We start from the raw sequence: 27,983 nt of genomic DNA, 5'->3' as shown, positions 1-27,983 counted from the left end.
GCTGTGTTTACCCTTTATTTTAACAGCTTTGGTGCACAGGCATCTGCCTGGGAACTCTGCTTTGGAGAAATGGTTCTTGATTTTCATTGCACTGTATCCTTTAGTCTTTCTTCTCATCCTTGCTCTCTTCATCTTCTGGATTGTAGACACTGACGGTGAACTCACCAGCCTCTTTGCCATACTTGTTCTTGACCAGCAGGGCATATTTGCCAGAGTCAGCAGTGGTGACGGCAGCAATGGTGATGCTGGCAAACTTTCCATGCTCAAACTTGAGTTGGTAGTGATCATCAGGTACAAGTTCCTTCTCATTCTTCACCCAGCTCACCTCAGGCACAGGCTCACCCCAGACATTGCCAGTCAAATTCAGGGACTACATTGAAGAACACCGTAATAAACAACAATAAAACCATAGAAAAAGAAGAGGAAGGTGAGATGAAAAACCGAACACAATGTCTAATGTCTAGACAAATTTTGTTTACCTTGCCCTCTTGTATTGCAACCACATCTGGAAGACCTCCAATAACACGAGCCCGATCTAAACAAGAGATAGAAGCATGAGCCAAGATGCAAATGAGTAAAAGCACACAACATAACAACTGTAACCTCCATCTGACCCATTAGATTAGTAAGTTACAGTCAATGGCTTGAACATGAAATTCTAAAAGAAATTCTGAGACGTTCTATCAGAATGCCTGTGGTTTTACTGAACAATTCAACTAATATGCTTGTTTTGGATTCATTGAGAAGCCTTCAACAAGTCTGTCAATAAAAACTGAAATTGTTTTATTTATTAATTTGAACATGAGCACAATTGTGAGTAAAATTGATATACTGAGAGTTGGATGGCTGGGTTTTAGTTATGTGTGAATTATATTCAAGGTATTTACTATGGAGTTGGATGAGCATTTCAACAATTCTTTAATTGTGTTTTTTAAATACCCAATGAAGACAATTATCATGTGAGATTAAGGCAATTCTCAAATTGGCAATAAATTACTAAATATTTCCAAAGAAAAACCAGATTGTTACCAAAAACTAGAAAAAAAAACCCTTCAATGGTATTTTATGGTCAAAACAGTGAGGTTTGAATCTGATTTATAGTATCTTAATGTATAATATAAAACTCCATATATTGATATCACTTGAGTCATTGTTGGGAATGACCAACAGCATTAAAAACATTGGGAACAACCTGCCTTAACTAAATGAATCAACAGTGATTTGCATCAATTGAAGCCACAATTACAATAGCCATATTTTTAACTTATGTATATTTTAGTAAATTATATATGATCTCACTTCTAAGGTTTATTCTATATTTCACCTGTAAAAACCTGTGTTGTCTCACTTAATATAAGACATGATGGGTTACGTGTTGTCCTACATAAGCATATTCTGTCATGTCTATTTGGATCATTACTATCAGGTTACCCCACTGAGGATACCACATTGTTAGTGCTTTTTTGTGCATTGTTTGTGCATTGATGTGCTTTTTGATCGCTTTCCAAATAAACTGAAAATATTATTAGACTGTATAATTGTATAAATGTATATTTTCATGGAGTTCAAGCACAATCGCTTAGGGGTCCAAAGAATAAAAAAAACACTTACTTCTCTCAGCGATTGCTGCCGCCCTGTGGAAGGAAAGAGATAGACATTGTCAGAAACAACTTTGAGAGCTATTAGAACAACAATTTAAAAAGTTATACAATGACAGGAAGTGTATTCTGAGTTCTTCTAAAAATATTTGTAAAACCCATCAAGTCTTTTTTAAGGTTGGATGACTGCTACTGTATCCTCAGGATGTTTCTGTTGTGAAAAACAGCGTTACACAACACAAAGGCCAAGAAAAGCAACTACTTACTTCAGCCTCTGGAATTCTTCAAACGCCTCTTCCCATGCTGTACAAGAGTCATTCAACATTACTACAACATTACAACATATTACATAAGCAGTTTTCCCCTTGGGTATCAATAAAGAATTTTGACTGATGATTGATTCTGATATTAATATTAATACATTTCTGAGTGTAAGTTTACTAAGAGGTACCCCCCAATATACTCATTTGAACTGAAAAAGACTGACTTACCCTTGCCAGTAAGATCAAATACCCTCTTCACACCATCCTTGCCATCAAAGATGTCCATGGTGTATTTGCCCTTGTCCTTCTCAGTGGGTTCATTGATCTTGAGCAACAGCTGCTCTCCTTTGACTTCACACTTAACTCTATCTGAGCTAGCAATCTTGGCATCTCTATTGAAGAGTGGGGGAAAATAAAGATTGTGTTTGTAACCAAAAATTGGCTACTAAATAATAGCTTCAGGTTTCGTCGTTGTCACTGTTACTTTTCTTACACCCAAACTTTGCAGTTCCATGTCATTATTAAAGCCACAAAAGAGCTTGATGTTTTCAGTAAGAAATTCATCAAATAAAACTAGCCTTTAGTTTTGTAATCATCTGCATTGTCTTCATTCTCAATTGTTTTTATTCATACCTTGCATTTTCCTCAAAGACAGCTGAAAGTTCAAGATGTCGGCAAACCAATGTAGTAATTCTTACATGCCTTGAATTTGAAAATGGTGCAGTAATGATAAATTTATCTCACTTATTTGCAAGTGTAATTTATCATCCATCAATAGGTGATGTATGAATCTAACTGAATTCTTCAAAAGTGTTATGTATACCAACATAAATAAGGCTGATTGATTTTACTTACTTGTGAAGCCAACCAACACGTTGTTCCTCATTGTAATATGTAACCGTGGAGCAGAGGATGATTCCATGTTCAGTACTGCTGACTTGGATTTCAGAGGAGGAGTTTGCTAAAAAGTGAGGGTGAGGCTTCCTGTTATTTTGGCACTATGGATCCATGAAATTCAGTGAAATGCAACAATTAATAAAATATTAAGTTAGCAAATATTCATTGGATATATTCTCCTGTTTAAAATTGTGTTCTTTCATCATGTGATGTTCCGTTCCCTACTTGTGTGCACTTTGATGACTCACCAATAACTCTGAACAACTCATTCAGTACTATTTGGTAGCCTGGGAAAAGGGAAAAATCCTTATTCTATTTATTGTGGAACAGTGTTTTCAAACAGTAAACACACAGAATTCATGAAAGAATTTACCTGCATCCGTCAAATCAAATCTGCTCTTATCTGTGCCTCGCTCGTCCTTCAGGAAAACGTCATAAATGCCCATATCATGTTTGGAGATCTAGGATTTGGTGAAAGAAACATTCCTATGGTTATAAATATAATGTAATTGTATCTATCGCAAACAGATGGGAACACATTGTCATACTTGAAACAGATAAAAGACAGTATACAGCCAGACAACTGAACAGCCTAGGATGCTGCAGGCGTTACATGGAAAACATGATAAGTAGCACAGGAACATATGGACAAATTTTAGGCATCAATATATGCGGCAAAGTTTATGTCCTGACTTTGGGTCTTGGTGGCGGTGAAACATCCTCAGTAGATGGCTTTTTCACTTCTTTTTCTGTCTGTTTCTCTTGCTTAATAACCCACTGTAAATTAGACAGATAAGCCAGTTACTGTTAGAGCAATTAATAGCAGTGGCGGAGAACAGACGCCCTCTCCTGCATGCAGTGACACCACCCCTCTCTTTATTAGTAATGTTTACATGGTTTCATTGTATTGTTCTATGAATCCTCAATCTAACTTCACTGGCACCCAGACTGGCCAAATGAAATCTCCTCGGACAGGATAGATTTTAAAATCCAGGTTACCAGAGAGGTTAAACTGAACATGTCATTAGGAATGGACTGGGTAAATGAATCACACAGATCACAAACCATTTTGTGTTTAAAAGACATGAAATCAAAGTATCAAAACTGGTTACATAAAATTTTGGTTCTTAAATGGGAAGACTAAAAATATATAGGGATCAAAAGCATGGCAGCATTCTGACGTGTTCACGCTGTCAGCATGTCAGCAGGAGGCTGGAACTTGACTATTTATTCAGAAGTGGTTCATCATTTATGATTCTGTGTGTTAGAGAGGGATGGTAAGCAGACTAACATCAACCTTTAACTCTACAATGGAAGCATAGCTGCATTTGGGGCATCAATAGGTTTGCAGCAGTACTATACTCATAAGCATCCGACTCCGGACAATGAATGGCTTCTCTCTGAGGGTCTGACCTTTCCAATATTAAAGGTCAACACGCCGTCCTTGTGCTCAATTTTCTTGGCTGCCTCATCGTGTTCTGTGATCTCGATACTGTCTTTATACCAGGTGATCTCAGTTTGCGGTTGGATATTTCCTATCTGTAGAGACAAATGAGGAGAATATTTTATGATGCCAACATCGCAAATATATTCATCTAAGCGCAGCTTTTTCTCGTTTGTTTTTTCTTACCTTGCATTTCAACAGGACATCACATGCTGAAGTAACTGTGAAGTTCAGGTACTCAACAAAGTGAGGACCTGCAGGCAGCCAATAGAAGAGTTACAAAAGCACAAAATTATAAACAAAATCAAATGCAGAGAAGAAAGATTGCTTACCTTGTTTCCTGACCCATTCTGCTCTCTCAAATTCAGATTTCTTTTGAAGTGCCCTAAATTCTACATGACAGGAGATACAGTTTAACAGGGGTTTCACATCTTCTGTTTAAGCCAATTCAAGCTTATTAAAGACAATTCTGTCATTGAAAAGCACCACAAAACCAATCGGTTAGACCATAATGAAGGGTTTTCCTTTGCTTTCTTTCAATCGACACACACTTTAACTACAGCTAATGCCATGAAGCAAGCAGGACCCTGCTTCCAGAATCATATCAAAGGATACATCCAAAATATTTTCCTTAATTTATTTTTCCCTTGGTTGGGAGATTGTGTATAATGACATTTCACTTTTTAAACTTAATAAGTGTTTAATAGTGCTTTCTCAATACCTTAAATATACCGAGGCACTTAACATTTCACATGTGCCTTTCTAACATGAGCATATGTATTTCTACTTACCATTCATTCAAAAATTGTAAATGCATTACAGTCATGGAAGTAAAACAAAGATGTGACATCCTACCATCTCCAATGAGCACGAGACTGGTCGTGCCCTTAGCTTTGCCATCCACCAGGTTGAAGGTGAAAGTTCCCTCATCTGTCAACTCCAGAGAGTCCATGAACATTTCAATTATACCAGTGGACTTGTCAAAGTTCATTGTGTATTTCTGGAGGCAAAATAAAAGTAGACATTCCTATTGTTATTTACAAGCCCTGCAATAGTTTGTGAAAAATGAAATTGGACATAAATAGTCTGGACAAGAAAAGAGACACACTCAAACTCTTACCTCTCCCTGAGTAATAATGACATTGTTAAAGACATGTTCCACTTGGCAAGCCGATGAGAATTTCTCGACCTGGGTCCAGAATCGTACACGGCCCTTCTCAAGCAACTCCATGGCCATTTCATTCTTAAAGGGAATAACTGCAGAGACACGATACCAAAAATTGTAATGACTTGGAAATACAGTATTCAGGACAAATCAGTTGTTTTTACTTTCATATTCAATTGAAAATAAAATAAAGTAAAAATCCAGCATCCTTTTAAGTAAAAGGGGCAATTAAAAGTACAATATATGTGATACAGTGGGCTATTCACCTGGGAACTTGTGTTCATGGCTAATGTCCAGGAGACGCATAAGACCTGTTAAAGAACAGCAACAAAATGGGTACATGTCTACCTTGCCCTTAGCATGACCCCCCCCACCCCCCACACACACACATTATTAAATCATAAAGCTTCTCAGTTTTTCTTAGTTTAAAACACTGAAACAGCTCAAAGACAAAACAGCACCAAGAGAAAATAAGAAAGAATCCTTCGAGGTGAGGACACGTGTAGTTTAGACTGTAGCCAAGGTCATGATGTAGCAATTTAAACATTACACAGTGACGTATACAGCCCTTCTTGTCCTCCTTATACCTAAAGCACCCAAAGAAAAAGAAGGGGGGGTTGTTGCTGCGTACACACGATGCTGAGACCTATGGGCTGACTCACCCTCCTCAGTAAGAGTGTAACTGGAAGAGACACCATCTGTGTTGGTGACCACACAGGAGAAAATGCCCAAATCCTCCAGGCTGGGATTGTTAAAGATGGCTCTAGATCTAGAGGTAAAAACACATGATGATGAAATGATATAATAACAGGAATGTATTGATTTTAGGTATAGATTTTTTTAGACATAGCAAGAATGGCCTTTGCACTGTTGCCTAGATCCTAAAACTGTAGCATCACTCTAAGTGCTGCATAACAAACTGAGTGAGCTGAAAACACTTACCGTCCTTTTTCATTAACAATAGTCAGGCGAGAGGTGTCTGTGATTGTTTGATAATTCTTGGACCAAACAAACTCAGACTCCTCACTCATCTCAGAACACTCAAAGATCATAGAGATCACACCATCGTCATCAACATCCACGTAAATTTCTTTGGTGCCTGAGGGATGCAAAGTAAAGATTGACTTTTGAGACTGGGCGATATGTAGTATTGATCATGTATTGTGTTTGTAATATTGTTCTACTGAAATCAGTGTCCTGAAATCAGCAAAACATTACATTTTATTAAATTACATTACAATTGTACATTTAAGACCAGATGCCGGGAAGAACTTTGACTGAATGTTTCATCAGAAATGTGACATTCCCACAACTTTTGTAGATATGTTCCTGATATTGAAAATCAGGATTTTATTTCAAGTGCTCATGTGCTGCCATATTGTCTAACCTAAGTGTGTGTGTTGCTCTAAAATCAATTTCCAGTACATTAAAAAGGCAATATTGAGGACAAACAGCTTATGTCCTTGATAAGGTTTAAGGCATCCAGAAAAAAAGACATGGTACAGAGAGAGGATTTTTTAATTTGACCCTTGAGTACATAACCTTAATGAGAACATTGCGCAAATGAACAGTCCCACTCACCAGGATGAGTTTCAGCCAGTATTGGCCCTAAGGCTGCTGAGGGTTCTCCAACTCCAGCAAGATTTTGTGCACGCACACGGAAGACGTAGGATGTACTAGCTTTTAGCCCAGTCACCTACATAAGCCAGTGAAAGAGGAGGTTAGAAACTCATAAAATGGATGTGCAGATATAAACATTTGAAATGATTATGACATAAAACTGTCACATTCACAGATCATAATATGTTGTTTATTTATCCTTGTATGGTTATGTGTATAACTGTCTTTGAGTTCACAATTGGTTGGCCTCTGCATCTTACCTTGCCAGTTTTTAAATACTCACTTTCATATATTTTTTCTTGTTTTCCCTCTCATGAACAGCCCTCCAACTTTCCTCTCCAGCTGAGGCCTCCTTGATATCCATGTAGTAGCCATTGATAGGTGTACGGCCATCAAAGAGGGGAGGCTCCCAAAGGACAACCACAGAGGAGTCACGGACTTCCAAGACATGGAGACCAACTGGAGCACCTTTGAAAATGAGGTTGAGAGAATTACAAGTCACATTGAATAATTAGAAGGTGGTTATGGTTCTTAAAACAAATTTACAACATGTATGTAATATGAGTGAATTTTATTTTTATGAATTGAAAATACAGTACAATGAGCATGTCAATAACAAACCCAGATTTAGAAATACATATGTTGAACATTGATATACTTGCATTTTTACACACTGGTATGAACAGTAGCACATCTGGGTGTTGCACAAAATGTACATCCTGAATAAATTGTGAGAGTACAGTTGCCGAACTAGAGTTGTAAAATGATTACAATTACACTAATACAGTAAAGGAGCCTTAAAATCTGTTGTTTTTTTCTCTTTTGGACTAACGCTTTTTTAAAAAAAAAAGTGTATAAAACAAGACAATGTTAATAATTAGGGTTTTTTATCAATGTATTCCAATAAACCTCCTGCATCTTTTTTGACTAAAACCTACGCAGACACAGTGAGAACATGCGAACTACATTGAAAGACCCCCCCTGTGAGCATTGAGAAAGGATTCTTTGTGCTTTCAGGAGGAAGTGCTAACCACTGCGCCAATAATGACATAATTTAATAACATTTTTATTCATTTGTGAGTTTGTTTTTTATTTTTTATCCATTGATAATACTAGGATTCCTCATATTCATCTGATGTTCCTGCTTGTAAGGCCTTAGTCTTGATCAGGTAGTTCCAAATCTTCGTCACCTCCAGCAATATATATCTATCAATGTATTATTGTGATTTTGTTTCAATACTAAGGCTACTTTTGGCTGTTGGAATTTCTTACGTCTTTCGTAGGATATTTCCACTTTATGAAATGCTTATAATTACGGTATAGTATCATTACTTAGGTAAGCACTCAGAATACTTTCTTCACCACAGGAAATAGCTGAATATCTCTAGCTTTATTTCCTTTTCTTTGATTAACTTGTTTGGGACAGTTTAATGTAGTAATGCACCAAAAAGACTTAATATAGCTGTTCTAAGTATATTGTCCCACATACCTGGCACAGTAAGGGTCCACTCCTTACACTCCAGAGCTGCACTCGGCAGTGAGGCTTTGCTCACACCTGCCATGTTCATAGCCCGTACCTGGAACTGGTAGTGAACATTCTCTTTCAGGTCCTCAGCCTAAAGGGAAAGAGAAGATGATAATTAATGAAAATAATAGTTTATACATTTATAAACTGCTTCTCATTGAGGTGCTATACAAACAAGAATAAATTTATATGAGTATGACACAATGAAATAGCAAATCATTTGTTCATTCATTTACTGTCTGATCTGCACATCATATGGTTAGGGATGTGGTAGGGCTAGACATTTCCACTAAACCGCCTGCATGTATTTGAACTGTGGGAGGAAACCAAAGAATATGCAAACTCCATGTTTGCATATTCTAATATTCTTTTAAACCTAAAATTCCAATAAACCTCAACATCAACTCATGACTCAAAAATATAGCATAAAAATGAGCCTCCAGCTTTGCTTTGAAGCCATCGCTAGAACAGACTTTCCTGATGCCAAGAAGCAAGCTGTTTCCCAGCACTATCACAGGAAACAGAATGCCCTTGCGCCAACGGTCTTTTTTTTGGCCCTTTAGGACACACAAGTGTCTAGATATCTGAGAGTGCAGTGTATGTTTAGTCAGAGAAGTACGATGGTGGAATGGCATTGAATATTTCATAGGGGAGGAGCAACACCTTAAAGGCTGCCCTCTTCCAAATAATCAAGCGGAGTGAGGCCGGCACTGTGGTAGTACGTTCATATTCACTTGATCTGGTCAGAATACGCACCACTGCATTCTGAACAATTTGTTGGCCCCATACATTCTTCTTTGGCAGTCAAGATAAAATGTCAATACAATTATCAACATAATATCACGAATGTAGCAAAAATCAAACATATTTCTGCTATGGGGATTAGTAAAGTTTTATTATCTTATGTATCTTATCTATGCAGGCATAAAGATTTCTGCATCCTATAATGAGAAGGCATATCTGATCTCATCAAGGATTCTAAAGTGGAAAGAGACGACACTATCAGTATCTTTAATACGAAGGTTGAATCATACATGCAAATTATTTAGATTAAACAATCTGTTGAAAAAATACACTGAATAATTGGACTGTGGTCAGTAATTTTAACATGTCCTTATGCATGTGATAAATATGTGATCCTCTCTCAATTTTTTTTTCTTATTCCGCATGGCAGTTATATACAGACAGACAAACAGAACAATCTATGCACTGAAAGATGTCAAGAAATTTTCAATGAACATACTTTATAGGTAGTTGTAGTCAGTGCCTGGTGGTTCATTTCGTGCCATTTGCCAACAACATCTCCCTTCACGGTCCTATAGTCGACAAAGTAACCCCTGATATCAGCTCCTCCATTATGAGCAGGTTCAGTCCAGCCCAGAATCATGTAGTCTTTGACAGCTTCCAGCAGACTCACACTTGTTGGCTTGTTGGGAACGGCTGCAATGTAAGTAGAAAAGTAATAGATAAGCGGGCATGTCAGTTGCTAGACAGTTTCTTCTTCTTCCCCTTTCAGTTGTTCCGTTCATGGATTCACAACTAATCGTCTGCCTCCATCTAACCCTATTCTCTGCATCCTCTTCTCTCACACCAATCATCCTCTTTCACGACTTCTAAAAAATTTCCTCCTCTGTCTTCCTTCATGCCTCCTGCCTGGCAGTTTCACCTCAGCATCCTTCTGCCCAAATATTCACTATTCCTCCACCGTACATATCCAAACCATTAACTGTACATGGCCTCTCCCTCTCATTCACACACATGTACTCTCTCTTGCTGCGACTAACCTTTATTCTTCTCCTTTCCAAGGTATACATCCACCTCTCTTGTTTTTCCTCCACCTGCTCTCACCACAGATCATATTTCAAAACTCATGTTTCATTCTGTCCATCACCATAGCAAACAAGGACCTGATTCCCTGATGCAGTCCCACCACCACCTGTCACACCAATGGTACACCTCACAAGATCCTGTTGAAATTACGGCATATCATCATGACCCTCTGCTATGCTATATGTCATCCATTTCAATGTCCCCCTCGCTTTATCTTCACAAGTCTTTGCAAATTCATGGTTCACCAACTTCGTTCTCTGTCATTTTTCCTCATTCACCAACTCTTCAAAGTTTTCTTTCCATCTTCCCCATTACACTTTCAGTACTTGGAGTATATGTCCCTCTATCCTTAATCACTACCCTGCTGCACATCCTTCCCATCTCTAGTTCTCTGTATCCCTAGCCCGCACACACCAGTCTCTCCATCCTTACTGTCCAACCTAACATACAAGTCATTGCACGGCTAAAGCCATCTCTACCTTCACCTTTTGCTAGCTTGCTCTTTCTTCATTGAACTGAAGAAAGCAGTGTCCCACTTCTTCTTATTTAACCTCTTTCTCTGTATACATTCATGCACTTTCTCATTACACGACCAAGCCTTCTTGTCTACTTTTGTTCCAGATGACACAAGTACTCTCCTATCTGTATCCCTGATCACATGTGCAGATGTCCAGTTATCCTCCTGACAATCCAGAGCCTATCTCAACCCCTCCGGAAAAATCACACAACAATTTGCCTTTGTCCTCATCATCTTCCTTGCCACTAAAGTCATCCTACAAACCACCATCATGTGCTGTCTGGCTAAACTCCTGCCCATAACTTCTTCATCACCTCTGTTAGTCATTAAGTTAGTTATATCTCTTCTATGTTACTGAGACTTTGTGATATTTTCTGGCACTCACTGCAGACAGCAAAGTAGAAATTTAGCTGTACACAGAAAGATACATTTCCATACTGCGCATATGACAATAAATACTTTGAGTCCTTGAATTGAAGTCTGTACCAGTTACCACTCTCTCACCACTCAGGATACTCAGATCCTACCTGCGAGGCTTAACCACTAACAAAATTGAGCATCACACCTTCAATTTCTAGCTTCAGACTCATCAATCTGACTGTCTTTTCACCATTAGAACAAACGTCTTCAAATATCTCCAACTTCATTTTTATTCCCATCAATACCATGATGTGATTTATGGACAGTTTGAAAAGTTGAAAATACAAGGTCATGAATCATCTCATTACAGTGAAGCATTAATCAGTTGGCACATCAAATAGGGACGCATTTCTGCGATGTTATCTGAGTGAGTCAATCGAAAGATCATGAATGCTACAGCTGCACCTTTTACATGTTTTGAAAAGCTAAATACAATTAAAGGTTACTTGTAATGGATAAAGTACTTACAGTCAAGGTCAGACACAGGATAACTGTGACTAAGAAAATCTCCTCAGCTGGACAAGACTCTCATTAGGCACATGCTCTTTCAGAACACATTGTTTTAGCCCTCAGTTTGGCCATGCACCAGCAGGCATTGCCTGAAGAGTTATTAAACATCAAAACATAACTCAGGCAAAACAATGTAAGGGTTTACAATTAACAACACATAAAATGAAGACGTAGGTAAGAGCAAAAGGAAAAAGAAAACTCATCGTAGATGTCACTTTAGCCAATAAGGAATTTTTTAAATTCTGACAAATGTATTAGCTAAGATTCTTTATATTCCTGGCAAAAATTTCAGAAGTATCAAAATTACATTTACTAATCATGTAAATGGATGAATTTGTTTTGTCAAATATATATATTTCTTACCTCAGTCATGCCTATATAGTTCTTGCACTGAGCCAACATTAAAGAAAAAGGATGAGGATAGTGCATAATTCTACTGTGCCAAATTTAAATTACAATGTAAAAAAAAATTATTTTATTTTTTATCATAACAAGCCCCTCAACATTTGTATTAAGTATCCTAAAAGAGCTAATTTTAGCAGATGTTAATGTTCTCCAGCTGTTTTTTTAGGATTTCATATCAATATGTATCAGCCAACATAGTGTGCACACTAATACAGTATACTGATCTTGCTGTAACAGCTTATAAATCTTTAATAATTTCAAGGCATATTAACTGTGTAGTAAAATAAATGGTTCACAGGCAATTTGAATTTGGACAATATTTTTCAGACCATAAAAGAAAAACTGACACTGAAATAGAATTAAATAATATTGAGTTCAATAACAACAAGGTTTTTTTTTAAAAAAGGATGAGCCCAGGGACAAGGAGCAGAGTCCTTTATGCCAAAAGTAAAATTGTGTTACATTTAAACAAGTACCTTCAGATAATATAGGTTTGTTTACTGTAAGAATGAGTCCTTGGTGTTTAAATGTTTGAAACTAACCAGCCATCTATCTATCTTCCCCAGCTTATCTGGAGTCAGGTCGCAGGGGCAGCAGCCGGAGCAGTGAGGGCCAGACCTCCCTCTCCCCCATGTTCCGGCTCCTCTGGGGGGGATGCAAAAGCGTTCCCAGGCCAGCCTGGAGACATAGTCTCTCCAGCTTGTCCTGGGTCTTCCTCGTGGTCTCCTCCCTGATGGACCTGCCCAGAATACCTCCCCCGGGAGGCATCCAAGAGGCATCCTGACCAGATGCCCAAGCCACCTCATCTGACTCCCCTCCATGTGGAGGAGCAGCGGCTCTACTCCGAGATCTTCTCGGGTGACCAAACTTCTCATCCTATCTCTAAGGGAGAGTCCGGCCACCCTGCAGAAGAAACTTATTTCAGCCGCTTGTATCCGCAATCTCATTCTTTCGGTCACTACTCACAGCTCGTTACCGTAGGGTAACAGATCAACCAGTAAATTGAGAGTTTCACCTTTTGGCTCAGCTCCCTCTTCACCATGATCGAGCCTGCATTACTGTAGACGCCGCACCGATCCGCCTGTCAATATCCTGCTCCATCCTTGCCTCACTCGTGAACAAGACCCCAAGATACTTGAACTCCTCCACTTGGGGCAGGACCTCTTCCCCGACCTGGAGTGGGCATTCCACCCATTTCCGGTTGAGCACTATGGTCTCAGATTTGGAGGTGCTGGTCCTCATCCCGGTCACTTTGCACTCAGCTGCGAACTGCTCCAGTGAGAGCTGGAGAGCCAACAAAACCACATCATGTGCAAAAAGCAGAAACTTGATCCTGCGGCCACCAAACTTACAAGCGGGTCAGACTTACAGCCAGCAATGTGGACCAAGGTCTGACATCAATCACACAGGGACCAAACAGCCCATATAACGGTTCGGTACCCCATACTCCCGGAGCACCCGCTACAGGATTGCCTGTGGGACACGGTCAAAGGCCTTCTCCTGGTTCACAAAACACATATAGACTGGTTTAGCAAACTCCCTTGCCCCCTTAAGGACCCTACCGAGGGTATAGAGCTGGTCTACTGTTCCACAGCCAGGACGAAAACCACACTGCTCTCCTGGATATGAGGTTCAATGACCAGGTGGAGCCTCTTCTCCAGAACCGCTGTATAGACCTTAACAGGGAAGCTGAGGGTTGTGACCCCCCTGTAGATGTCACACACCCTCCGATTCCCCCTTTTGGAAAAGGAGGATCACCACCCCGGTTAGCGGCACCGTTCTCGACATCCACGCAATGCTGCAGAGGCGTGTCAGCCAGGACAGCCCTACAGCATCCAGACCCTTGAGGGCGGACTTCATCTACCCCCGGGGCCCTGCTACTAAAGAGCTTCTTGACTGCTTCAGCAACTTGAGCCTCGGAAATAGGCGTGTCCGCTCCAGAGTCCCCCCAGCTCTGCTTCCTACTTGGAAGGCATTTTGACAGGGTTTAGGAGGTCTTGGAAGTATTCCTGCCACCGATCTACAATGTCTCGAGTTGAGGTCAGCACGCCCCGCTCCCACTGTACAGAGTGATGATGGAGCACTGCTTACCCCTCCTGAGCTGCTGGATTGTGCACCAGAATCTCCTCGACACCCACCAGAAGTCGTTTTCCATGGTCTCCCCAAACTCCTCCCACGCTTGAGTTTTTGCCTTGGAAACCACCGAAGCCACATGCTGCTTGGCCTGGTGGTATCTGCTAGCTGCTTCTGTAGCCCCACAGGCCATAGAGGCCCAATTGGACTCCTTCATCAGTTTGACAGCATCCCTCACCGCTGGGGTCCACCAGCGGGTTTGAGGGTTCCTGCCCTGACCGCCATACGGCCACAGCTCCGGTCTGCTGCCTCGACAATGGAGGTAGGGAACATGGCCCATTTGGACTCAATGTCCTCTGCCTCCCTCGGGACGTGGTTGTAGCTCTGCCGGAGGTGGAAGTTGAAAGTCCTTCGGACAGGGGATCCTGCCATACATTCCCAGCAGCCCCTTACGTTACATTTGGGTCTGCCAGGTCTGATGGGCATCTTCCCCCAACATCGTAGTCAGCTCACCACCAGGTGGTGATAAGTTGACAGCTCCGCTCCTCTATTAAACCGAGTGTCCAGGACACTCCTACGACACGACAACAAGGTTGTTGAAAGAACTGTGGCCTTAGGTGAGTTGGTGCCAAGTGAACATACGAACACCTTTATGCCTGAACATGGTGTTTGTCATGAACAAGGCGTGATGAGCGCAGAAGTCCAATAACAAAACAGCACTTGGGTTCAGGTCGGGGGCGCCATTGCTCCCAATCACGCCCTTCCAAGTCGCACTGTTGTTGCCCACATAAAAGCGTTGAAGTCTGCCAACAGAACAAAGGAGCCCACGGTGGGAGCGCTCTCTAGCAGCCCCTCTAGTGACTCCAACAAGGGTGTGTAAACTTAACTATTGTTGGGTGAATAGCCACAAACAGCAGTCAGAACCCGTCCCCCACCTGAGGGCGGAGGGAAGCTACCCTCTTGTCCACCAGGTTGAACCCCAACGCACAGACGCCGAGTCAGGCGGCAATCAATATGCACACACCTGCCCGGCATCTCTCACCAGGGGTGACTCCAGAGTAAAAAAAGAGTCCAGCCCCTCTCGAGAGGCCTGGTTCCCACGCTGTGCATCAAGGTGAGTCTGACTATATCTGACAGGAATCTTTCAACCTTACGCCGAGCCCCCAGCTCGGGCTCCTTCCCCACCAGAGAGGTGACATTCCATGTCCCAAGAGCTAGCTTCTGCAGTCGACAATTGGACTGCCAACCACCTAGTTCACACTGCACCCAACCCCCTTGGCCCTTCCTGTGGGTGTTGAGCCCAGGGGAAGAGGGACCCATGTCAATATTTCAGGCTGTGCCCAGCTGAGCCCCATGGGTGAAGGCCCGGCCACCAGGTGCTCATCATCGAACCCTGCCCCTTGGCCTGGCTCTAAGGTTGGGCCCCGGTCATCTACATCCGGGCAAAGGAAAGCTAGGTCCAAAGTTTGTGTTCTTTGTGAGGGTGTATAAAAACTAAATGGATGAAAAACAAGGGGGGGGCAGCTCTAACAGGCAAAAAAAACTGAAGCAAAAAGATGTTGAGACTTACAGATGGCAGCCTTCACGACCACTGCATCAGAACAGGCTGAGCTTTGGCTGTATCCAGCAGCATTGACTGCTTTCACTTTGAACACACAGTTTGTCCCAGTAGCCAGGCCATGGCACACAAACCTAAACACATTCAAGATGAAGAGGCCTAAATATCCTTGCAAAAAGTTTAGCATCAACAAAGAACCAATATAATACAAATATGGAAACAACTGATATTGATTTTGTCATACAAAGGGTAGTTTGTTGTTACTACCGATATCATATCTATTTTACATAAAATGAAGTATATGTTTTCAAACAATTATGTCAGCTAACTGTCGTGTTAACTTTGAGACTGCCTACCTGGTCTGCTTGACAGGTTTGTTGTTGCAAGGAATCCAGACATCTGTTCCAGCCACACTATATTCAATATAGTACCCAGCCAGATGTTTGACATCCTTTGAGGCCGCCCAGAAAACCACAACAGATGTGTCAGTGTTTCTTGAGGCGACTGGATTGCCAGGGGCTGAGGGTAAGTCTGTTCAGAAAAACAATTGAAGATATGAGGTAAACCAGCTGGCAGTAAATTTAAATGTCGAAGAAAAAACATCTACATACAGTTCCAGTAATCCACAAAGTTACAGTAGAGTACACTAACATCAAACTCTTGTTTGCTCACCTAGCTTATCACCAACAGTGATCTCTCCAGTGGCTGCAGAGGCCTCACCTACGCCTGCCGAGTTGCAGCAGCGCACACGGAAGCTGTAGGATTTACCCTCTGCCAGGTCAAATAGGGCAAAACGAGGAGATTTGACTGGCATACCAGTGTTCACTCTCTGCCAGGAATCCATCCCCGAAACACACTGTGGTAGACGTTCAAATGTAATGGCAATGCAAGTAACATGACTGTAATCAGTTAAATGTAATGACAAACAAAATATGATAGAAGTCAATGGGCCTGATGCATCATTTTTCACAAGTAGTATAAGAAAAGCATGTGTTATTATGGTGACATGTTTTTAGATGATGTAGTACTGCACTATCAAATTTTAAAGAATTATCTCACATTCATCCATCCACTATCTGTCCCACTTATCCTGGTACACCGGCTGCCAGTCAATCACAGGGCCAAATATGGAGACATACAACCAGTCACTCTCTCACTCTCACACCTAGGCAATTTAGGATCTCCAATAAACCTAGGAAACCAGAGTACCCACAGGAAACCCACGGAGACATGAGAAGAACAAATTATCTAACATTCCACAATGAAACAAAAAGGCTAACTAAGGCTATCTAAGTTTAACTTGTAGAAGGGACAACCTGTAGAAGTAATTTTTTCCCTCCTTACTGTCCATCCGAGCATTCAATTCATCACACACCCTTTGTTTTGCCTTTGCTACATCTATATTTTCCTTACCCTATATCCCCCTGTACTTCTGTCTGTTCTCTTTAGTTCCATCACTGCACTCCTGCACTTCCTCATTCCATCAGCAAGTCTCCTGATGTACTTTCTTTCCAGACAACACACCAAGTACTCTCCCACCAGACTCCCTGATCACATCAGCTGTAGTTGACAAGACATCTGGAAGCTCTCCCTGACCATCCAGGGTCTTTCTCAACTCTTCCCTGAGAACCATACAACACTCCTCCCTTCTCCGCTTCCAACACTTTGTGGTGTGCTCTGCCTTTCTCTGCTTGAGGGGGCAGCATGATGCAGGAGGTAGAGCAATTGTCTTTGGAAGCATTACTGGTTTGAATCCAGGTTCCTCCTCATGTGTCGAAGTGTTGTTGAGCAAGACACTGAACCCCTAACTGCTCCCTTGGTGCTGACAAATGGCAGCAAACAGGTTCATCCATGATGAGTTAAATGCAGAGAACAAAGTTCCCCACGAGGAATTAATAAGGTATATATTATCATTATGATCTTCCTTGTCACCAGTCATCCTACAAGCAACCATCCTACCCGGCCTGGTTCCACTCTCACCTACCACTACTTTGCAGTCATTGACCTTCAGATTGCCTTGTCTATACAAGATGTAGTCTACCTGCACACTCCTACCTCCACTCTTATAAGGTACCCTATGTTCCTATCTTTTCTGGAAAAAAGTATCACTACAGCCATTTCAATCCTTTTTGTAAAGTCTACCACCATCTGTCCCTCTGCATTCCCATCCTGGATACCAAACCTGCCCATCACTTTTTCATCACCTCTATTGCCTGCACCAACAAGTCCACTAAAGACTGCACCAGTTACCACTGTGTCATCTCTTGAGATCACATCTCACCTGTGGGGCATAGCCACTAATGACATTGAGCATCACACCTTCAATTTCCAATTTCAGACAATTTTCAACTTGTGATATTCTTTTCGACTCCACACCATTTCTCACAAATTCCTCCTTCAAAATAACTCCTACTCCATTCCTCTTCTTGTCAGTACCATTACAGTACAGCTTAAAACCTGCTCCTAAGCTTCCTGTCTTACTCCCTTGCCACCTGGTCTCCTGGACACATAGTATATCCACCTTCCTTCTCTGCATCATGTAAACCAACTTTAACTTTTCCTGTCATCATCCCAATATTCAAAGGCCCAACTCTCAGTCCCAGACTCTTGCCATTCATTTTCTCTCTCTGCTTCCCAACATGCCTTCCTCCTGTCCTTCTTCAACCCACTTTTGTCCAATTTCCACTGGTATCCTTTTAGTTATTTGCACCAGTGGCAGTCATTGTTAACCCAACTATGAGATTCTTATTTTTGTTTTGCATATTTGGTTTTGGCACAAGTTTTGCAACGTATGCCCTTCCTGACACAACCCTCCGCATTTATTCAGGCTTAGGACCCGATAAACTCAGGCAGACACTGCCCTGTGCCCCCCTGAAGCTGCAATGATGGGGATTATAGGTTTTACATTTCATAAAGGTATAGTCGAATAACATAGCTTTTTTTTTTGATTTTACAAAATAATGTCAATATAAAGACTTAAAAAACAACAGTGGGTTCAAGCAAAACTGGATGTAGTATTGGTGAGCATACAATCTACTGCATGGTGCAATTCAATAATATTATATTATATAATATTCAATATACTCAAATTTCAGTGAACTTCTCACCTTCTCGATGTAATACATCACTCCTTCATGGCCCCTTTGGACTGGGGGCTTCCAGGCCAGAACCACATAGCTCTTTGTTGCCTCAGTAACCACAACATCTGAGGGTTCTCCAGGGACCACACCTTCTAGAGATGCAAAAGGAGGTTAACATTATTGGGTCCAGACTATGAGTTAATTTAGCTATGTGGTCATACCAGTGTGATCCTCCTCTGTGAACTTGATCACCCCAGTCCAAGGGGCTGAGGGGCCTGCTGCAGGGATGACAATAAATTAATTCACAGAGATTTTTAGTTATTAGCTTTGCTGCTGATTTCCAACAGAGCATAGATGTGTTTCTTACCACGGAGACGGGCTCTATCTAAGGGATCCATGGCAACAACTGCCTCAGAGATGCGTGAGGGACGGCTGACACCTGCTTTGTTTAGGGCTCTCACCCTGAAGACATAAGAACGGCCCTCCACCAGCCCTGTGACAGGGAAGCGGGCGTATTTGACTGGAGTGTCGTTACACTGGGCCCAGTGGTGGGTTCCCACCTCACACCTGACCAACAAAGCATATCCATTATGTTTGTCTCAAGAAACCAAAACAGCAAAAACAAAGCGAACTTTTGTTCATTAAGTCAACAAATCAATACCATAAAATGAAAAGCATTGCACTTTCACATGACTCTGCATTGTGACCTTCATACAAAATAAGAAGGTAAAGGCCCTAACTGGCACTTTTTTCTAAACAATACATAGCGAATTGTCATGAGAATTGGATTACTCAATAGGTGCCCTGTAACAGACTAATTTCAGATGTCAAAGAATGTGATTGAATTATAATCCAGTAGCCAAGCCACCTTCAATAATGAATATAATGTTATAATATAATCAATAATGTTTTGATATTTCTTTATTTTTTAATATGAAATTCATGTGTGATAAGCTGTGAACCTTAATACGTGGTTAAACATTGTTTACCCATTCAACTGAAAAAAAAAGACATAAAGAAGGGGTATATATTTACTTGTATAAAGGTCTCATTTTAAATTCAAATCATGTATAAATGAGAGGACTTACCTATCAACATAGTAGCCCAGAATGGGACTGCTGCCCTCCACAGCTGGCTGCTTCCAGGTTACAACCACATAGTCTTTGTTGGCATCATGACAGCACACATCCAAGGGTGCCACAGGAACCCCCTCGACCTCGGAATCAGCATCTGGCAACAGCACACACATGCATTTGTGAGTAGTACTGTTTCTAAATTAGGATGGTCTCCATTATATTCCTGGTTCCTGAAAATTCTTACAGCTCCACAGAACAGTACAAACTGGGCAGCTAAAATATGATAGATTAGTTTATCTCCTGTGAACATTTAAAGATCCAACTGAAAAAGTTCTCGTAACAAAACATGCACCTGCAGACTCCAAGTTCAAGCAGAGAATTCAATTTGTGGTTACTCATCTAACAAAGTTAGAAAGTCTGATCAACTCTCTGCTTCATGTGAATGAAGATAATTAATATGTTGGTTTACTCAATAAACCAAACCATTAACTCAGTAATGGCAACTTTTGTGCCTCATTTTGAAGCATTTTGGCAAATGTTTACCTAAAAAAGGAAGTCATAAAAAAAACACTTTCTTACCATTGAATAGAAGGTATTGTAAGTAAGAATAAAACTCTATTGTAAGTCGCTTTGGATAAAAGCGTCTGCCAAATGTAATGTAATGTAATGTAATATTCAGTTGTTCACAGACAAAGGGCCATTTACCTTGCACAAAAACATAGGCAGAGTAGGTGTTAAAGCCAGATTTGGTATTGATGCGCAGAGTGTACATGCCCTCATCTTCTTTGTTGAGGTGGACAAGGGTAAGTGTGGCCCGTTGCCCAGACCAGTGGGTGTGTATCCATTTGGATGATTTCAAGGGTACCGCTGTGGGTTGATAGCAACAATGTTGTTATTAGCCAAATATAGCAGATTTATCGTGTAGAAATCCTTGTAAAATTATATTGTTATAAACATCAGTCTCCTTACAGTCTCTGTACCATACTACTTCTGGCTGGTATTTTTTCACAGTAGGATAAACAACAACAGTGCAGCCGAGACTCAGTGTCTCGCCTTCACGACCAAACGCCACTTCAAATTTGTCTAGGATGGTGGTTTCAAAGGTAACACCATGTTCAGGGCTGAACCCATCTGTGGAAACAAAACAAAAAATTAGTGGTATTTTTAGCTATCCTGTGTTATAAATTTTACATTATAATCATATATTATAATCAGCATAGAAGGCTGCTGAACTGCTGATTTGAGAAAAGGTCTCTGTGTGTGACCTTTTAAGCCATTTAATATTTCATTTATTTTCATGCTTCAGAGACAGAAAAAATTAAATGCCCCCCCACACTTCCAGTTAAGTTTCTTCAGAGTTTCTTTAAATTTGGAAAAAAGGGAAGGCTTGGATGTCAGGGAGACCAAGTGCCGATGTCAGTGCATAAGTCTTAACAGACAAGTACCAGTATGTCAACTTAAAATTGAAGTCTTTGACGTGACTTACGTGGTTTTGGATCTAGTGGACCACCTTCCTCACCATCCTGGAACCCTGCAAAGTGAAATAGACAGTTACTGTGTTGGAACAATTAAACTCTTCTATATTGTTCAACCAGGAAAACAACACACACATAAAATGTCCTTTTTTAGGTATGATTTCTTCCCTTAACCTTCTACATTTGGTACCTAACCCTTGAATGCCTAATCTAAAACAAGAGTGCAAAAGTGATCAAGTATCTTAGGAAAGTTACGTACTTTTGACAACAATAGTAGCCACTGATGACCTTTCTCCCTTAATGTTGAGGGCAGAGACACGATACTGAGCAGTGTCGATGAAATCACAGCTGAAAAATAACCATTACCACATGATGAATTCCTGGCATCTGATATTGTTATCCTAAAATATAGAAATTAAGGCAATATGTGTATTTAGCTGATTGAATTAATTTTTGTGTCCATACAGTGTGAGTGTCAGTGATCACTTACTTCTTGATCTCTAGGGAGTGCATGTTATAATTACTCTCAGTCATGTACTTTTCAGGGTGGGCTTTGGCATCAATAAGCACATTATTTTTGTACCTTGAAGACAGACAGATAGACAGCTGGTTAATGTTTGCAATTGTCTTGTGAGTCTGTAACCACATATCAATTTGGGTTCATGTGGAACAATGAATAATCTACTGCCGATGATGAGAGCTTTGGACACTATCTTGTCTCTAGCTGTTGTCAGCAACTGTTGTCTTGGTACTAAAGAGGAGATGTACTTTAACAACTACCAGGCAATCCTTGGTTTAGGCCACCCAGCCACAGTGCAGTGCAACTTGATGGTTTTCCCCTCCCAAACAGTCTGCCCACGGGGCTTGACTATGAACTCCGGAAGGTGTGTCAGGCTGTCAGGGTTCATTTTCTTACGAAACTCAGACCACTCCTCCATCTGTGGAAAACCAGTGGCATCAGATTCTCATATTGAAAAATGGTCAAATACACAGGTGCTGCAGATCTCGGGGAACAGGAAAGGACTTACCGTCTTGCTCAATTCCATGCGCTCAGCAGATTCACGAATATGTGTTGTCCTGGTTTTCTTCTCTACCCTAACATTTAGGGCCTCCCTGGCCTCTCTCACAAACAGGTTCCTCATGGCAACATAGTTAATTGAATCCTCAGTCACTTCTTCCTCCTGGGCCTCCATCAGACCTCGAACCACATCATGACTACAAAACATCAAATTTCCATAGTGTAAGCGTGGCCAGGCAGTTTAATAACTGTTAAAGGACTGAGACAAAATGTATATCATCAGTGTTTAATACCCCAACTTGATTTTTTCAAGTAAACCGTCAGTTGATACCCTTCTACTTTCTTATGAGTCATTCTTTGCCTCTCCAATTTTCCCATTTTGCTTATGTAATTAGCAATTACATTACATTTCTTCTTATTTAATTTCCAAACATATGTCAAACTCTTACCCAATTTTTAAAATTATGTTTATGTGAACAGATTTTAGATATTTTTATTTAGAGTAATAATTTTCAAATCACTTTATTGCTTATTTAATGTGATTGTAAATTGATTTTAGCGATTATCTTGGTACTTTTAGAACAATCAAGTGGTTAATTGTTGCAAAATTCTATGGTCACTTTGGAATTATCTTGGTGTTTTTTGTTCATTTTCAGTTAGATTCCCTTTCAGTTATTCTCTTGTCAATTTAAAATAAGAATAAACATTCCTTTCACAAAAATAGTATCAGCTTTTTTACAAAATTTTATGTTGTTTTGCATTACTGGCGCAATGGTTAATTAGACTAATTCAGAAAACTGAAAAATTTGGAAAACTGATTTCTTCTTTTCATTGAAGATTATTAGATAATTCTTTTGCTTCCTCACTCACTTGGCTCTAAACACAGGAATGACATATCCAATGACTTCCTTATCAGTGTCCATTGCCAGGTAGGTGCGTTTGGCTCTCTTGGGTAAGGGGCTTAATTTAACCACCTCCTCCGCCTTCTCTGTCTTCACAGATGTCATCACACTGAAAAGAAATAGAAAGCAGTTACAGGATTTGCAATATCTTGAAAATATTAACAACTTCAGCTCTGCGACCACCAGCACTGCATCCTATCTGTTGGCAAGATTCACCATCTTAAAGCCATACACAAGGGTTGGTTTCACAACAGTCTTGCCTTGATTTTCTTCGCTATGACTTGAGGACATTGAGAGCTGGTACTCTTACCATCTTAACACTTCCTGAGAACATTTTAAGTTTAAGTCTGTCACACATGAAGTAAATCAACCTGAAAATAGTCACTGATCCACAATGAGCAACTTTTCCAGACCAAACAAAACTTTCAAGTCATTACACTGAAATAAATTAAGTTTGTTTCAAATATTTGTTTACACAGAAAAAAACTGCACTACTTCAAAACTGAATTATACTGAAGTCCAATACTGGCAGTTAAAATATAAAACAATTAAAGGTTGGACAATCATTTGTAAGTCGTAAAAAAAGGATCAGAAAGTTCAAATTATGAATAGAAGATAAAAATGAGAACAAAAACAATTCTCATGCAGACAAATTCTTGGGCTAAATATTAAGATTAAAAACATATTCAGAGACAAAAATTGAATAAAAAAATAGAAGACATGATCATGAGATAGGACACAATTACAAGATAATAAAATCAATGATGTATGCATAAGCATGATAAAAATTGATTTTGTCACAAACAGTCATAATTATAGGATTAAAAGAACACCAAAATTCAGAATTTTAACTTCTTCATTCATTATATTTTTCAATATATTTATTGTGGGATAATTGCTTTCTTATTGTAGGCGTAATTGAAAAAAAAAAAAGTTATTTGCTATAACAGGCTTCAATGCGGAAATGCAGGTACTGAACCAAGGATTTGTGCATCTGTGACACCCCTGGAGCAACCATTTATCTGGGCCCATGACTATGTCTTTTAAAATTGACCTACTAGCAAAGTCTGCCCTCCTGTCAACGGAAATAGCAGGCCTGTCCATGAATATATCTGGCAGCAATTCGCTACAGCTGAAATTCCTCCTCCCCCATTTAGAAAGGTGCCTGGGTTCCATAACTGAGTCTTGACACTTGAAGGACATAGGACGCGTGTGCAGGCGACATATTGTTGTTCTAAAAAAACAATATTCTATACACATATACAAACTGAAAACCACAATGGCTGAGAGCTATTGATTTCAGACACATAAAATGCTTTTTTGGCATATTTCAGTTAATGTGTTTGGTTCTAACACTCAATGTTTTATCAATGTTGGCAAATATGACAATGTTATCAATGGAGTCTGACAGTTAAAATATTGGCTTACTGAAAATACTGATATTTCAAATATGCCATATCAACAGTGATAATTGGCAGAAACATGGATTTTGCCTATTCCTGTATTTTTCCCCACTTTTTCAAAAGCAGCTTATGTATCTATTTATCTGTGAGTCAACATGATCAAAAAGGGCAAAATAAAATGGATATATCTATGATTATGAGCTTGTTATATTTGTTACATAGTTGCACAAAAACTTGTTCAAAAACATTTTCAAAAAGATTTTCATTTTAATTCAAAGATTTGTTGCTTAACTCATTGGTTTGCTATAGTCTTTATGTTAATGTCAATCATTTGACTTACAATACTACAAAATGTTCCTCATTGCTGTGCTATTTGGCCTCTAAGAGGTTACAATGAATACAACAGTTATTGAACTAGAGAGCATGAGTATAAGACAAGGTTATAGAATTGCTCATAGTTCCAAGCATTACAACAGCAGAGAGATTACTTACCTTATAGTTAGACCAAAGTTATAGAGAATATTAAGATTTGGTGAGGATTGAACTACTTTGAAAATGTAATTCCTTGAAGTGCTGATTCAATCAGTATCAGAAAAACTTTATTTGTCCCTGAGGGGCAATTGGGAGGCATATATATTTTTATATATATAGATATCTATATCTATATATATAAAGATATATATATAGATATATGTGTGTATGTTTATATATATGAGTTACTGTACTGTATTCTGCTTCCTAACACAATTTAAACTTTTAAAAGAAAATGTTTGAAAGGTATTAATCAGCACTTTGAGATCTGAAAGACCTGTACTTGAACAGACTTAATTTTTTTTTTTTTTCGAAAACATAGTGAAGAACTTTGAGAAGGTGTGAAAAAGAAATGGATCTCAATTAAAACTCTGCACTTTTGTCCCACTTGCTTGAAATTTTTTGTACATATTCACACACAAAAAAGATATTTTTCTGTCATATATTAAGGCATCCATCACTGTTTTCACACAGTATCCCTCTCATAAGTAATTCAGACAGAGATCCTGTTACACTCCCACACTCCCACCCTCTTACCGATGGCTGGTGGTCTTGTGAGTCGTGAACGACTGCTTGCTAACCGATGACTTGGTTCTGACGTGACGGCTGCTCTCATGGCGATGCTGCTGTTGCTGCTCCTGATGATGCTGCTGCTTCTGATGATGCTGCTGCTTCAGGGACACTTGTAATGATCCAGACATCCTGAGGACCACTCCACCAGCTTACAATTCCAGACTGTCCTTTACTTTAGCAACTCTGTAAATCAGTGTTGTTATTATTGAACATTGATTACTGATCTAGAAATTGTTTATATAAATGGATTTATTGTGATACCGTATTACCTTACCGGATATTGTTAGAAGCATGTACTTCTAAGTGTTAAGACAGGGTGAGAAATGTATTTGTGTGTGTGTGTCTGTTTGTACACATAAATGTGTGCTTGTGTTTATATGTGTGTGCGCGCACACACACACACACACACACACACACACACACGCGCGCGCACACACACGCACACACACAAACACACAAACACACACACACACCAAATATACTTAATATCTAAAATATGTAACATTTCTCTCAGTCAACTAAGATAACCAAGCCTCAAACACAATTCCAAATGTCCGTCAGTCATGCTGGAACGGTATTCGGATCGACATTTCGGATCGGCAGTACTGTATGTCAATCAAGCGCGTCAATGCTGCATTGGGGATGGATGACAGGTGTGGCAATATGTCAATACTCTTCATTTTGTTTTTGTGGCTTCAAAGCTATCAAGTTCATCTTAATGAAGATTTTTTTCTTATATACCATTTCTAGATACGAGAGAAGTTTTTCTAAGTATACTGCAATTAATTTGCACACTTTTACTACTCAGTATATTACACCGGTTACTGCTGGATACTGTTGTTACTGTTGGATAATATTACTGGTGGCAGTTTAATATATTGCTCAGCTGTTTTAAACAGCCAATATCTTTCACAAATGACTCAATGAGTCATACCTTACATATTGCCCAGTAGTGATGGTTTACATGTCAATATTCAAGTCAAAATGATGGCCAGATGGGCCATCAAGGATGCAATGTATCTGGTTGATTTTATATTATTTTACTCAGAATCAATGGTGTTTTTTTGTTATTTTGTTCACCGACCAAAACTTACATGTCTAAATATCCACTGGCCCACAAAGCATGGAATTTTGATTCTTTTTTTAATATGGATTTCAAGTTACTTACATTTCCTTAATAATAGATATGATCATAATCTTTCTGTCAACAAAGTGATGTCCCTGTGACATCTGGGTGTAACAGGTTGTACAGCCTATTCAAATCAAGCTCAGGCAATACAACATCAGTATCAATAAACTTTAAGTGTGATATCAGAACTGGTAGGGATAATTTTGAAAGATTGATTACTCTGAATTTAAAAATGAAAGAAATTGTCCATCATCATTTCATACATGTCAAGATGATATAGTGGGTGCGGATTTTTTTTTCCTAATACTAAATCTTCAGCCATCCCCCAGCCACACACACACACACACACACACACACACACACACACACACACACACACACACACACACACACACACACACACGCAGAAGCTGTTAACCCTCCCTGTAAGAGAGCTTTGCAGACATACGCGTTATAAAAAATAAATAAAAAAAAAAGATTTCAATCATAAGGCCCTACTTGTTTGAAATCACTTAAATGTGCAGAAAATATAAGCTCTCTATGTAAAATACCATTGCCCTCCGATGACACAAACAATCCTATTTACAAGGATATTGATATATTTAAACAACTGACGAACAAAGTTGTTATAGTAGAAGGGTGCAGCACGGTTATACAAACAAGTCAACCACACTACTAAAAAGTAGGTCCCTATGCAAAAAACAGACGCAAATTCCTTTGTATTTAGCAATTGTAATGAATGAAATATTTGTATATGAAATGTAAACAGCACTCACCAAAAATAATAATCCTCCAAAGGTGAAGAATATGAGGAAAAACTATTCCAAAAGTAGCTAATGGAAGTCTTGGGTCCCAGGGAAAGCTGCAGGGTGAGGGCCGGTGGACTAGATGGCAGTCCACGGAACAAAAATAATGCTGCCACTCGGCAGAATGTGCAAGACACCGTCAGGACCTTTTAAGGCTGGGGCAAC

General features: G+C 39.8%; 1 protein-coding gene across 6 annotated transcripts; it reads right to left on the bottom strand.

Moving 5' to 3' along the window:
* Positions 1-3: 3 nt before the first annotated feature.
* Positions 4-27,928, bottom strand: myom1a (myomesin 1a (skelemin)). 6 transcript variants are annotated; one of them, XM_086176532.1, is made up of 38 exons: positions 27,789-27,928; positions 25,848-26,066; positions 23,345-23,485; positions 22,485-22,671; positions 22,237-22,394; positions 21,947-22,039; positions 21,716-21,804; positions 21,468-21,512; positions 20,951-21,112; positions 20,687-20,848; positions 19,994-20,135; positions 19,273-19,472; positions 19,127-19,183; positions 18,933-19,057; positions 16,498-16,681; positions 16,182-16,356; positions 15,838-15,959; positions 9,756-9,952; positions 8,477-8,603; positions 7,271-7,455; positions 6,949-7,063; positions 6,310-6,466; positions 6,030-6,136; positions 5,634-5,678; positions 5,323-5,459; positions 5,058-5,202; positions 4,535-4,594; positions 4,389-4,456; positions 4,172-4,297; positions 3,452-3,535; positions 3,132-3,219; positions 3,007-3,045; positions 2,717-2,822; positions 2,090-2,253; positions 1,865-1,901; positions 1,612-1,634; positions 480-535; positions 4-370 (listed from the first exon to the last, which is right to left on the bottom strand). In XM_086176532.1, exons 2-38 carry the CDS (start codon positions 26,009-26,011, stop codon positions 101-103), a joined length of 4,542 nt encoding a protein of 1,513 aa, XP_086032658.1. In that variant the 5' UTR covers positions 26,012-26,066; positions 27,789-27,928; the 3' UTR covers positions 4-100. The 6 variants fall into 6 exon arrangements, with proteins under 6 accessions (XP_086032658.1, XP_086032660.1, XP_086032659.1 ...); XM_086176534.1 differs by having other exon boundaries at positions 18,933-19,054; XM_086176533.1 differs by having other exon boundaries at positions 19,127-19,180.
* Positions 27,929-27,983: the final 55 nt, after the last annotated feature.

Source organism: Fistularia commersonii, chromosome 28 (genome assembly GCF_037954325.1).
Source record: "Fistularia commersonii isolate RoL2024-O1a breed Wild chromosome 28, RoL_Fcom_v1.0, whole genome shotgun sequence".
Taxonomy (NCBI): domain Eukaryota; kingdom Metazoa; phylum Chordata; class Actinopteri; order Syngnathiformes; family Fistulariidae; genus Fistularia; species Fistularia commersonii.
Note: the sequence above shows the minus strand (reverse complement) of the source record. Positions and strands in the feature narration are given on the sequence as shown.

Coding starts and splice junctions, on each gene's coding strand:
- myom1a (XM_086176532.1), bottom strand. CDS start 26,011: ATGTCTGGATCATTACAAGTGTCCCTGAAGCAGCAGCATCATCAGAAG. Junction 5,203..5,322: donor TCATTATTACTCAGGGAGAG/GTAAGAGTTTGA, acceptor TTTTGCCTCCAG/AAATACACAATGAACTTTGA. Junction 1,635..1,864: donor GAAGAATTCCAGAGGCTGAA/GTAAGTAGTTGC, acceptor TTCCTTCCACAG/GGCGGCAGCAATCGCTGAGA.